The 12,435-nt window shown below is 32.3% G+C and overlaps 2 protein-coding genes across 2 annotated transcripts in view; both read left to right on the top strand.

Annotated features, from left to right (window-relative positions):
* LOC106108713 (putative glycerol kinase 3) overlaps positions 1-6,010 on the top strand; it is an 18,933-nt gene extending 12,923 nt beyond the window's left edge. The window contains exons 11-13 of the mRNA XM_013289973.1: positions 823-975; positions 1,976-2,062; positions 5,191-6,010. Coding sequence (XP_013145427.1) covers positions 823-975; positions 1,976-2,062; positions 5,191-5,288 — 338 coding nt within the window. The 3' untranslated portion in view covers positions 5,289-6,010. The remainder of the gene's footprint in view (positions 1-822; positions 976-1,975; positions 2,063-5,190) is intronic.
* Positions 6,011-9,149: 3,139 nt separating this feature from the next.
* LOC106108766 lies at positions 9,150-12,042 on the top strand. Its single transcript, XM_013290028.1, has 3 exons — positions 9,150-9,214; positions 9,287-10,458; positions 11,135-12,042. Exons 2-3 carry the CDS (start codon positions 9,325-9,327, stop codon positions 11,213-11,215), a joined length of 1,215 nt encoding a protein of 404 aa, XP_013145482.1. The 5' UTR covers positions 9,150-9,214; positions 9,287-9,324; the 3' UTR covers positions 11,216-12,042.
* Positions 12,043-12,435: the final 393 nt, after the last annotated feature.

Here is a 12,435-nt window from a genome sequence, read left to right as displayed (position 1 = left end):
TACAATCATCCTATCATCATTTATTAATGACCCCCCCCCCTTCTGACAAAATTGACGTCATTACCAGTTTGACGAAATTAAAACATTGCAGATTTGAGAAAAATAGGGTATTATATGATTAAAACACTTGGTTAAACCTTTATTATTTTTACTTGTATGTTTATTATGAGTTATTTTAGTATTGTACGCGCGTAGCCGCCTCACATTTGCAGTCTCACTTACTATGTGTGCTGGAAGAAATTTCTTTTTAGAAATAATCTTTTTGTACGTGAATAATAAACTATAAATAAATAAGAATGACGTCAAGAAACACCCCCCCCCTATCTATCATTTACCGTTATCCGCAGACCCCCCTAATTTAGAATGACGTAATATGGGCACGGCCCCTAATAATAATAAAGCTTCGAACACCTCAAGAAGCTCTCGCTAGACAGTTGGATTAAGGGCCCGATACAAAAGGCGGTTATTTTAAAAACCGCACGAATAGTGAGGAGGTTCCTGTCTCTGCCCTGACCACTGGTTACTTGAGTCAACGGATTCCGCAGCCGGTGGACTTCTATTTTTTTATATAATATGTTTTATTTTATTGTTTTTTTATATAAAAATCATGTAAAATATATTATATGTAAAAATAAGTAATTAAAGATATATGGAGTATAATAATAATAACAATAACTCATTTTTTCACCGGTAACTTCTTTGAAAGGTACTATGTTACACAGATATAAAAAAAAAAAATTAAATATACGCAAATACATTATCTGGAATTTTTCCATTGATATTACTGACACTCCAATTTTATTATATGTATATATTTGTGTTTAATGAGTAATTGGTGTGCAGTGCGCGCGCACTCGTGGGACATGTCTGCGCTGGGCGCGGCGGTGTGCGCGGGGCGCGCGCGCGCTCTCTGGCCGCTGGACCAGTGGCGGCAGGCGCACCACGACACCTTCCTGCCCACCACCACCGACGACGGTCGGTATACAAGAAAACACTACATTTAACAGTGGTAGTGCCCGCTTTAACATGTTAGCAGTGCAGGGCACGCCCGGTGTAGTACCACGACCACACAGAAGACAGGCGTGAAATGGAAGCAATTCCGTGTTTCGTCTGATGAGTGTGGTGCCGGAGGCCTAATTTAAGTGCCTTTCTCTTTACCACCCTTTTCTCATAAGGAGAGGATGGAAAGGGGAAGTGGATTTAACGGAGGAGGAAATACATAGGAAGGGGAGATATCCTTTTTATGTGCGTCTCCTCCTCTGGCGGATAAGTGTAGGCAACGCATCTGCAATTGCGGATGTCTATGGGCAGCGGTCGCTTCGCCATTTTGGCAGATTCAGGTGGCCGCTTGCTCGTCTGCCACCTTATGTTATAAAAAAAAACCACAAAAAACTCACTACAGCAAAATGACTCGATACCACTGATATACAGGATGATTCTTCCGACGGATCAACTGCTCCGTGGAGTTTGAGGACCTCAATATATCGTTTAAACGCAAAGTATGTTGCCCGATTTTCTGTAGTTTTATCTTTTTTTTAGCAAAAATGAAATTACTTTAAAACTATAGAAAATCGGGCAACGTACTTTGCGTTTAAATAGCTATTGAGGTCCTCTAACTCGATTGATCCGTCTGTTAAAAATCACCCTGTATGTAAATGGATAGATGTAATGGACGTTTCAATTTAAATGCGTCTGTTGATGTTGATTATGCTTAATTACTATATTTCATTCGCGACTCCAGACAGATACGAGAAGTCTATGTGTTCTTCCAGAATATTCTCTGCAAATGACAAACGTCAGAACCAATATGGCGAAAATAGTAAAACGGTCTATAGTCAAGGAAATATAGGGCCACTAGTAATAAAAATGATTCCAAAGATAATATTTATTACTATGGAATAACGTTTATTAAATACCTATCTAGTCGCATAAATAGGGAATATGCATGTATTTATTTTCTTTTTTTATTTTTTAGACCGAGATGCAAGATATACAAAATGGAAGATGGCGGTGCAGCGCTCCCTCGGCTGGGCTACAACAAAGAAATCCATCGTAATGACAGGTCAGACTAAAAGAAAACATAGTATAACAAATAACGAACTACCCTCACCCACACAATCCCGTAAACAATCCCTAATCGAAACCATAGACTATGATAATCCAACCATAGACGAAGGTATCGATGATTCTATAGACGAGTTAATTAAATATTCCGCAAGGAAGTTTTCTGTTTTCGTACCAGTTGAGAATGAGGAAAAGACAATTTTAGATGATATGGAATATTTTATGAATAAAAAGGAATGTGACTATGGTATGTGTCAGTGTTGCCAACCTAAGAGGAAGTTAACGAATTGGGAGACCATAGAGGAGATCATAGAGAATGATCCAGAGATTATATTTGATAGTGATGATAATCCGATTGTTGTTGAGAATGTTTTGCCGGTTGGTAGTTCGGTAGTTTTGGGTAATCCGGTGAATAAAGTCCCGGAAGTTTTTACGCATATTTGTAACAAATTATCGCATACGACGCTTATGTAAAAGCAAATTTGGACCACTTGTTGAGTCATTTTGACAGCACGGAGTTAAAAAAAAGTAGCCTATAGTCAGTCTATGTCAGCTACCCTCCAGTGAAAGTACGGTCGAAATCCCAGCCGTTTCGGAGAAACGCGGCTTGCGGACAGACAGACAGACAAACATTTTTTTAAATACGATTTTCGTTATCACCAACGCAAATACATCTTCCCGAAATCTGGTATTTTCTTTTGATATTACAGACACTTCAATTTTATTATATGTAAAACTTAATAATTTAGTCGGCATGTACTTGAAAGGTAAAAGATAAATAACGCTTTTAAGTCAGCTTAGAGATTTAAATAAAATAACGATATTTTTGACAGCTGTCAAACTGTGAACAAAGACAAACTTAAAATTTGGGTAATTCAAGTATTATTAGTAGATTTTTTTCTTTTTAGTATTGTTTTTTTCTTTTTACAAATCGAATGAATTAAATTATAGTGTGTCTAAATAAGATAGATTCGTTTGATGACGCATATGAAGTATCGAATTAAATTTGTATGAAGACAAATGCCGTACTTAATAGACAGGTATCGTAGTGACGAAACTCGCAGCGAACAATTGTGAACTATCGATATTTGGTTTAAATAATTATCGAACTTAACTAAAATTATTATTTTCTTATTAACTAATTTAGAGGACAATTCTAGTATTGATTATAGTGTAGTAGAGAATTTAGCGATGACAGAAATAATAGCGAAATCCAATTCGATTACGTACGGCTGTAGTAATAAACATTTATTTACTCTCATTATTTGTTATGGTCATTATTAATTTCAGAAAACAGTGTTTTTTATTACATAAATTATAGCTATAAATCTATCGATTCCAACTTCTATAAGAATAAAAATCGAAAATCGATAAGATTAATGACAGATTACACAACCCATCCCTACTAAATTTAAAATGAATTGTCAAACTAATCTAAATTATTTAGATAAACTATAGAAATATGTCGTTTAATATTATTCTGTAGTCTAACAAGAATATAAGGCATTCCATCTTAGACCTATAAAAACTATTGCTTCATAGGAAAATATTAAAAATTGACAATTTTTGCTTTATCTGTATTAAGAATCTTTTATTTTACAATTTGTATTGAACGTGTACTTATTAGTTTTTTTTAATATGTATTCATTTTTAAATCTGGTAACATTAGTATTAATAATATTGTCATATCATTAAATATTAAAAAAAAATTAAAAACATAATTTATGTGAACTTTGATAGTATTCCAACTCCAAGTTATTTGTTTGAAAACTTAGTTTGTTTTGTTTCTATGTTAAGACGTAATATAACTAAATAAAAGTATTTTTTTGAGCACAAAATGTCTTTAATTTGAAAATAGATTAGTTACATTTGCACGATTTTTTTCACCAAACATTGTTTAAAATTACCTTTTACTTATAGAAAACGAAATTATCAATTCCACATTTTTTAAATTTAAATAAAATAATTTTTACTATATTTTGATTCAATAGTAAATTATATTTACACTAGCTGTTCCCGTGCGACTTCGTCCGCATAAAATTATGAAAATATTATTTTATTGTTTACATGTGTCTAATTAACAATAGCAAATGTCAAAATGACATGACATGACAAACCTTGACAATCTTGCTTCCTTGATGTTGGCAGCAACTTATGGTCTTTCCCACATTAGACTTTTTATCCAAATTATTTACCCCCTAAGTTTAATGGCGTGAAAATATATAGCCTAAAGCGTGATGTAAGTGTAGGGCTTTTTATTAAAATAAGGATTATTCAAAAATATACTGTAATTGCTGACATACTAGGCAACAAAGAAGTGTGAGTTTACGCTTTATTATAATAGTATAGGTAAGTTACTGTTTGACAAATATACTGTCTATAGACTTTTGACAAGTTGTATGACCACACTTAGCCAGTATAGTTAGACAGTTGCGATAGCCAGTAAAAGATTGTAAGGATCACTGGCTCCAGATGACTCAACTGTGACCTATTTTTAGTTTCTTTTCCTTTCCACCCTTTAACAAAAAAAGATGGAAAGGAAAGTGGATTTTACGGTGGAGGAGACGCACAGGAAAGGAAATATCCCGTATAAGCGCGTCTCCTGTTTCGTCTATTAAGGGTAGGCAACGCATCTGAAATTGCGGATGTCTGGGCAGTGGTCGCTTCACCGTGTTGGCGGATTCAGGTGGCCGCTTGCTCGTTTGCCACCTTTTAATATAAGAAACTGCGCCAGTTGGTTGACAGTCCAGTGATTGAACGCTACTGACCAACTGTACTGGACAAGAGCAAACCACGCATTACTGTTAAAATTAATTATACAAATTTATCTGTTTAAAATTTCTTTAGATAAGTTTGTTATAATGTAATTTGTATTGAATTCGACTATAGTTTTTATTTTAATTCAAAGACGATGTCGCGGGCAAATACTAGTAGATACATATATAAAAACAATGAGAATTGTCTTTGCTTTATTAAAATAGTGTTTATACAAAAAACTGATTTTTGACGTTCTAAAATTGATACCAGTAAGTTAATTTTTATGCGTATATTATTTTAAGAATTTGACAGGATTTTTCAAATCTAGATTTTTTAAAGCTTTAAAAAATTTTCGTTTTTGTTTTACAGAGGAAAGATACAAACTGCTGGCTTCAATTCCTGCAACTTTGTATATAATGGGAAGTTTCGCGATGCTAGTCATGTCAAATATACTTAAAAATAGTTGATAAGTCAAAATGATACTTATGTCTTTGTGTTAAGGTCGATTTTTCCATTTGACATGGGTAATGGTATTTTTGTTTTTAAATTTATTCCTGTGTTTAAGATCTCATTTCAAGGGCTGTAGAAGGTATAGACGTTTTTTCAATTATATGGGTGTTTGGAAATTAATGTTCGTGTCTAAACTTTTTATAACTCTATACTAATAATACAACTTTCAGGGCTTTTCCCACCAAAATGTAAATTGTTTGATAACAATTCAATGTATAAAATATGTGAAATATCGTATTTTGTTACCTTATCTGAGTGACGTCATTTTTAAGCTATCTGAGCCTCTATCAGCCAGTAGTGGGACAAGCTCTTTAAGTTACATATTGTCAATGTTCGGAGGTTACATTTTTGTTCTTTAACCTATATTAGCAGAGTATGGGAAGAGGAGATATTGTCTCTCCTCTGATTGTTAGGCAACGTATTCACAATCTTGTTAGGATAAAAAACTAGATAGCATTTATATAAGTGATAATTAAAAAGACAATCTGATTTTAAGTAAAAATAAATTGTCAGATTTCTAATAGACCAAGTGTAGAATCTATCGGCAACATACACAGTCTAGGAAGTTAATTTCCTACCCATTTTGGTCAAATTAATACAATTATGTTCACAAGCTTATCTGACCCGGCGGACGTACTAAGAAATAATGACGGCTTCTTTTAGTACTGTAGTTGCCTTACGTATTTTTTAAGTCATAATTTTATCTCCATGAAGGTTTTTTAATGTTTCCTAACAGAATTATGATGTGAGACGGGGCCAGATAAACTTTTTATAAAAGTCGAAAACCTAAAGTAACATTTGTACACAATAAGCGTGTTGACTAAACTATCGCACGACTTCAAGAGCAGGGTGAATCGGCACTTATTGAGTACGCGCTCTCTATCCTTCGGTTGCGTCTTCACTTAAGTTAGGTGGAGTCATGTCAAGCGCTGGTTTATTTATGTTAAAAAAAAACAACTGACATGATTGTCGATTGTTTTGCATCTTCAACTGTTTAGCTGCAAAAATCGAGGTGTAACCTCCATACAAGCTCACTACCTGTTGCTCGCGATTTCACCCGCGTGAAATTAACAATTGTAGCCTATGTTACTAACAGATAAATTACCTTTTTAACGGTGAAATAATTTTTAAAATCGGTCCAATAGTTTTTGAGTTATTTCAATATATACAAAAATACAAGTACTACCTCTTTATAATATTATAGTATAGATAGAATCAAAGCGCGACTAAACAGTTGTGCGATGAAACAGTTGTGCGATGGTTTAGTTAAAGGCGTGCGCACATTAAATCTTATTGTGACAGAAGTTAGATTTTCGATCTTAAATGCGTAGTGAATTTTTTCGACTGTACATGTCTGGATTCGTGTTTTTGCACTAGTAGTTGGCATTTACAACTTTATGGATATAGTTATAAGGGTCATTATTTATAATTTGCCTTTTTGAACGTTTTTATTCATATTTGAACTTTATTTAATAAGGATTAAGGTTTTTACATTACAGTTTTGATATATTTTGTAACTTCTAGTCTTTTTAGTTATTGGGGTGTAGCAGGTGTACAGTCAGATGCATAAATGTGTATATGTTGACGGAAATGTATGAAATCCGTCATTGTTCACAATGCCTAGGCAATGTATAACTCCTAAAATCGCTTGGAACTATTGAAAACCCACAAATGTTACTTAACAATTTTATTCATAGAAAACATTGTTTTCATACCTTGCTTATTTGTGTGTGTAACCAGGATATGTGTGTATTTAATAATCTTTGAAACATCTTGCGTATTGAAAAAGCAGCTTCGAAATTCTATACTTTTCCTAGACAAAGTATACAATTCCTAGTTATCACGCATTTCCGGTAACATATACATTTACAAGACTAGAAAATTGTATGTCTTTGGTTGTTGCAAATCGTAAATATTCATTGATAAATTATTTCAAACTCAAAAGTATAAAAGGCATACATGTATTTGTAATATGCAAGTTTTGTAGCTTGGTAGCATTTATGTAGCTGACTGTACATATGTTTATTACGGTTTTTTTCTATAAGAAGTTTTTAATTGTTGAAAATCATTAATATGACTTATTTAAGTACTAAGCTTAACTATAATTTATATTTCTCAATTTTATATACTCTCTTACAATTTCACAACTATTAAGTAGCTTTTTTTTAATATTAAATATTATATGAAATGGAATCATTTTTTTCCTATGTAATACTATCTGTTCCCGTGCGACTTCATCCGTATAAAATTATAAAAAATTATTTTATTGTTTACATGTCACATTATCAATTACAAATGGTAAAATACCAATTACCTTACTATGGCAATCTTGCTCCTTGTTGTCTCTTTTCCACATTAGGGTTTTTATTAAAATGTTTACCCCCTAAGTTTAATGGCGTGAAATATACAGCCTAAAGCCAGACGTAAGTGTAGGGCTTTTTATTAAAAAAAAGATTTATTGAAAAATATGCTGTAATTGCTGACATCTTAGGCAACAAAGAAGTGTGTTTACGCTTTATTATAATTGTATAGAAAGGTAGTCTAAATATTTATCTACATTAAAAATAATTCCTCCATGCATTTATTATTAATTTTGAATTATATTTTAACTAAAACATTGTACAATTTTAGAAAAATTTTCGAAACAACGAAAAAAAAATTTCTATACAAATTAGAATGGATTTAGTTCCTATTTCTTTACCCTAATATTTATAATTAATAAACGTATGTACAATTGTTGGGCTTTATTTAGTTAATCTTACATTCTTGTGATAGATTTAAAAGAAAAAATGATTATCCCAGTAAATGAACAATTTATATTTATTTATGGCAACACTGTTATGGACATCATATTATAAGGTTTAATTATAGATTTAAGCTAATTTAAAAAAATATAGATATTGTAAAGAAATCTTTTTAGTAAGGGAATTTATCACAAAGTCTTCATTTTTGTGCTTCAGATTGTCTATGTTTATGGACAAAACGACAAGAAATTTCTAAGTAAATTAAATGTATTTATTCCAAGAACTTTGAACATATAAGAAAACTGTTAAATCACTGGAGTCTTTTAAAAGTAGTGTTTCTTTACTGGCGTCCAAAACTCGTGCCCAAACATATACCTCTTAATATGGCCCCGTTATTTTTTCATAAACTAATTAAAAAACATGCTGTTTAAATAACTTTGTTTTTGTTTTTTATGTATGACATGTTTATTAATATATTGTAATGATAATTATTAATTTTAAATCATTCCCCTTTGATATTATTTTGTACTTAATGAAATGATGTCTGTTACCGCTAATTAAATAATTGAATTTCAATGTTTGTTATTATATTTAAATACAGTTGTGAATTAAAATGCATTTGTTGGCTTGATTGTTTTATTTAATATCCCTAACATCAACAACAACATCACTCAAAAGAAAGGCTAACAAAATTAAAACAAAATTGCCTCAAAGTATACAATTTGACATATTTTTAATTTCTACTTTATTTTAAACAGAGTTTAATAAGATGAGATTGTATAGGTTGATTTAGTTTGTCGGTGATCAGCGACAAACAATGGCGGCATGTTGGTAAGCTGTGATCTTTGTTTGATATGGAATGAACTTGGTTGATGGACTTGCAACAACAAATCATAGTGATAGTAAAACTAATTATCAAAAATGTATAACAATTAAAAATTATAATTTACTGATAAAACTACGTTTTATCGCTAATAGCATTGTATATGGTGGTTATTTAGAATGTCAAATTGGCTTAAAAGTTCAGTAACCAAGCCGTTACATCTGCAAAAAAATATTGTCAAATAAATTTGTCTGTGGTCAAGTCACAAGACCTTTTATTTGTTTACATTATTTTATGAAATTGTAAATGCTATAAGGTAAAATAATTTGAATTTATACTCATAGTTTTTATAATATACTCGTTATTTAAAAATTGTCCTATATTACAGATGCTTACATAAGTTACGTAAATTAACCAGAATATTAAATGGAGCACAAAATCGAAATAAACGATTTACCATTAGAAATATTTATTGAAATTTTATTAAATATCGACGGTATATCTGTTGGGAAGTGCAGAAGAGTTTGTAAAAGATGGAGAGATTCAATCGATGGAAGCGATCAGGTTTGGCGCGAAATGTGTCGTAATGAATTTAGATATTCATCTCAGATAGCTAAACGGAAAGCTGGGAACGATTGCCGATGGTACCATGTGTATAAAAATTTAAAATTATGGCTGAATATTACAAGTTACGAGAAAAAGGTGCGGGAATTTTACAAGTTTTCTCTTCACGATAAATCACACATTCTAGAAATTGATTATGGTGTTTTACCTTTGAAGGACGCAAGGGGTGTAGTTTTCTACGATATTAGCACTTTAAAATACATACCGGTCGCATTCTCCGATGTTACATGCAGTAAAATAGCTAACAATGATGATGTTACAATTGTTTTTACAAAATCGGGATTGTATATACAAAAATGCGTCGACTCTAGCAATGTGACTGAAGAGTTTTTTAAGGCAGATAATTTCGTACTCGCCGGAGATGAATTATACTATTATAAGAATAGAGATGTATATAAATGTGATTTAACATCGACAAATATATCATCGAATTTAATATTACATAGCAAATATAATATAAAAGAGATTCAATATTGTGATAAGATTCTACATTTGTTCACAACATGTGGTAAAATATTAAACATCACCAAAGATAATGTAACGGAAAAATTAATAAACTGTCCGATAGAATGGGTGAAACATTTAAGAAATATATATGCAATAAATGATCGTAATTTTGTCTGTTACTCTCGACATATATTTAAACTAGACACAGATCTATATCATCATTTGTATTTAGAATTCCCACCGATAACAGCTTTATTTTTCTACGCTGATGTAGTACTTATCGCTACAAGGGCTGGAGAATTACTATTATATCGTCTATCTAGTCAAAAAACTGGCAGAATGTCTAGACCTATATTTGAGACATTGGCAATTTTCCCTGAAGGCAAATTCGCAGTACAATTAGATGTTTGTGAAAGGAAAAATGGACCTCTAATAATCGCTTCAACATTTTTTGAAGTCATTCTTGTTGAATACAACTTCTTTCCTCATGTAAGTATGTTTAATCGTTTTTTTTGTATCGGAGAGAAATCTTCAAAAAGATGCCCTTACTTCTGGGGGAAGACAGGGTTATGTGAGGTTTGTACCCACTAAAACCACCTTGGTGGCCAGCCTCTAGTGCAATAGATACAGGTTTTGGGATCTCCATGGAGCTTACCAGAATCTTCGGCACTTTACGACACAATACAGGATGTTCCTTGATGTTCTGCAGGGTCATGGCTTCATAGGACCACACTATAACACCATCCTCCCGGACCATTTTGTTGAACGATCAGGGCCCCCACCCTAGTCAAATATATTTAAGCTTAGATAATAAAATAACATTTACTCTATAGTAATATAATAAAGTGGAAACACACACTACTTTGTGGCGTATGATGTCAGTAATCACAGTATATTTTTTAATAATTATTTCTCTAATAAAAACACCTACACTACATGTTCTATGCTATATTTCACGCTATTAAGCTTAGGGGGTAAATAAATTGGAATAAACCTTCATGTGGGAAAGGGACCATAAACTACAAGCTGCCAACATTAAGGAAGCAAGGATATTATGGTAATTTTGACATTTGCAATTGAGAATTTGACAAATGTAAACAATAAAATAAAGTTTTTATAATTTCATGTGCATGAAGTTAGCTAGTTAATTAACCATTTGTTTCAGGAAGAAGAAGCTAAATGCAGTTTTCCAGTGACCAAAATCGGAATGTATAAAAGATTACTAAAACTTAAAGATAGACTGTAAATATATAGACAAGCAAGTTTATTTGGAATGGTAATAGGTAGTTAATTTGTAAACATCAACTTGCCCTTATCACTTACGGAGGCTTGGCAGTGTATGTGCTGCTTTCATACGTTGCTATTCACTCCTTTCTTAAGCATAACCTTTTTCACACAATCCATTCATACTTTCTTCGGTCTTCCTCTACCTTTGCAGCCATCCACATTCATTCATTAGGTAGTCAATTTGTAAATAATTTGCCAATATGTGTACAACAAATGATTGATTTTGTTTGGTTATAGGTGTAAAATATTTTAAAAACATTGTAATTATGCTGTTTATGTTTGTTGGTTATAGATAATATTATGTAACTTAAAAAGTTTAGTGAATTGTGTGTTGTTTGTTTAAATTGTTTTATTAATTACACTAAAAACATAAATATTAATATCATCATCATCAGGATTTTTTTGCCCGCTGCTGGGCATAGGCCTTCCCCAATGCCTTCCACAGAATGCGGTCCTCCGCCTTCCGCATCCAACGACTTCCCGCCGTGCGCACTAAGTCGTCGGTCCATCTGGAGAGAGGACGTCCCACGTTCCTCCCTGTCCGTGGCATCGATTCTAGGACTTTCTTTCCCCACCTGGCGTCCTTGGATATTTAATATATATTGTTAACTATTTAACTGCTTAAGTTATTACTATTTTTATATATTTAATTCTTTGAAAAAACTGATTTAAATTAAAAAATCCATAGATATTTATAACTATTTAGTATCCAAATAATGTATTGTGAAAAATAAGTTTTATTTCATTCTATTAATTGGTAAGGAAATGTTTTCTTATTACTTTAAATTTCAGTATTGATATAATTTATAAAAACGTTTGTAATAAAATTACATCTAAGGCTAACTTATGTACATAGTATGTTTGAGTGAAATCTTTGTACTAGAAAATTGTGATAAATAAAATTTTTAATGTTTGGTGTTTTTTTATTTGACTAGCTTTAGTCAAGGACTCCGTGCGCGTGGAATTAAAAAAAATAGTATCCTATATGTTCTTCCAGACTTTGTCTACATTGCCCAAGGGCGGATCCAGCTTTGGCGCCTTGGGAGGGGGGTCATATACTCGTGGTCAAGTCAAGAGCTGATAAACTGTGTAAATAATTTTTGTCAAGTTCTGACCAACCAGCTCAGGGGGGGTTGACCCCCAAGACCCTTCTGGATCCGCCGTTGACATTGCCACAGT

Source organism: Papilio polytes, unplaced genomic scaffold, assembly GCF_000836215.1.
Source record: "Papilio polytes unplaced genomic scaffold, Ppol_1.0 DF821400.1, whole genome shotgun sequence".
Lineage (NCBI taxonomy): Eukaryota > Metazoa > Arthropoda > Insecta > Lepidoptera > Papilionidae > Papilio > Papilio polytes.
This window is presented reverse-complemented; position numbering and strand designations above follow the sequence as displayed.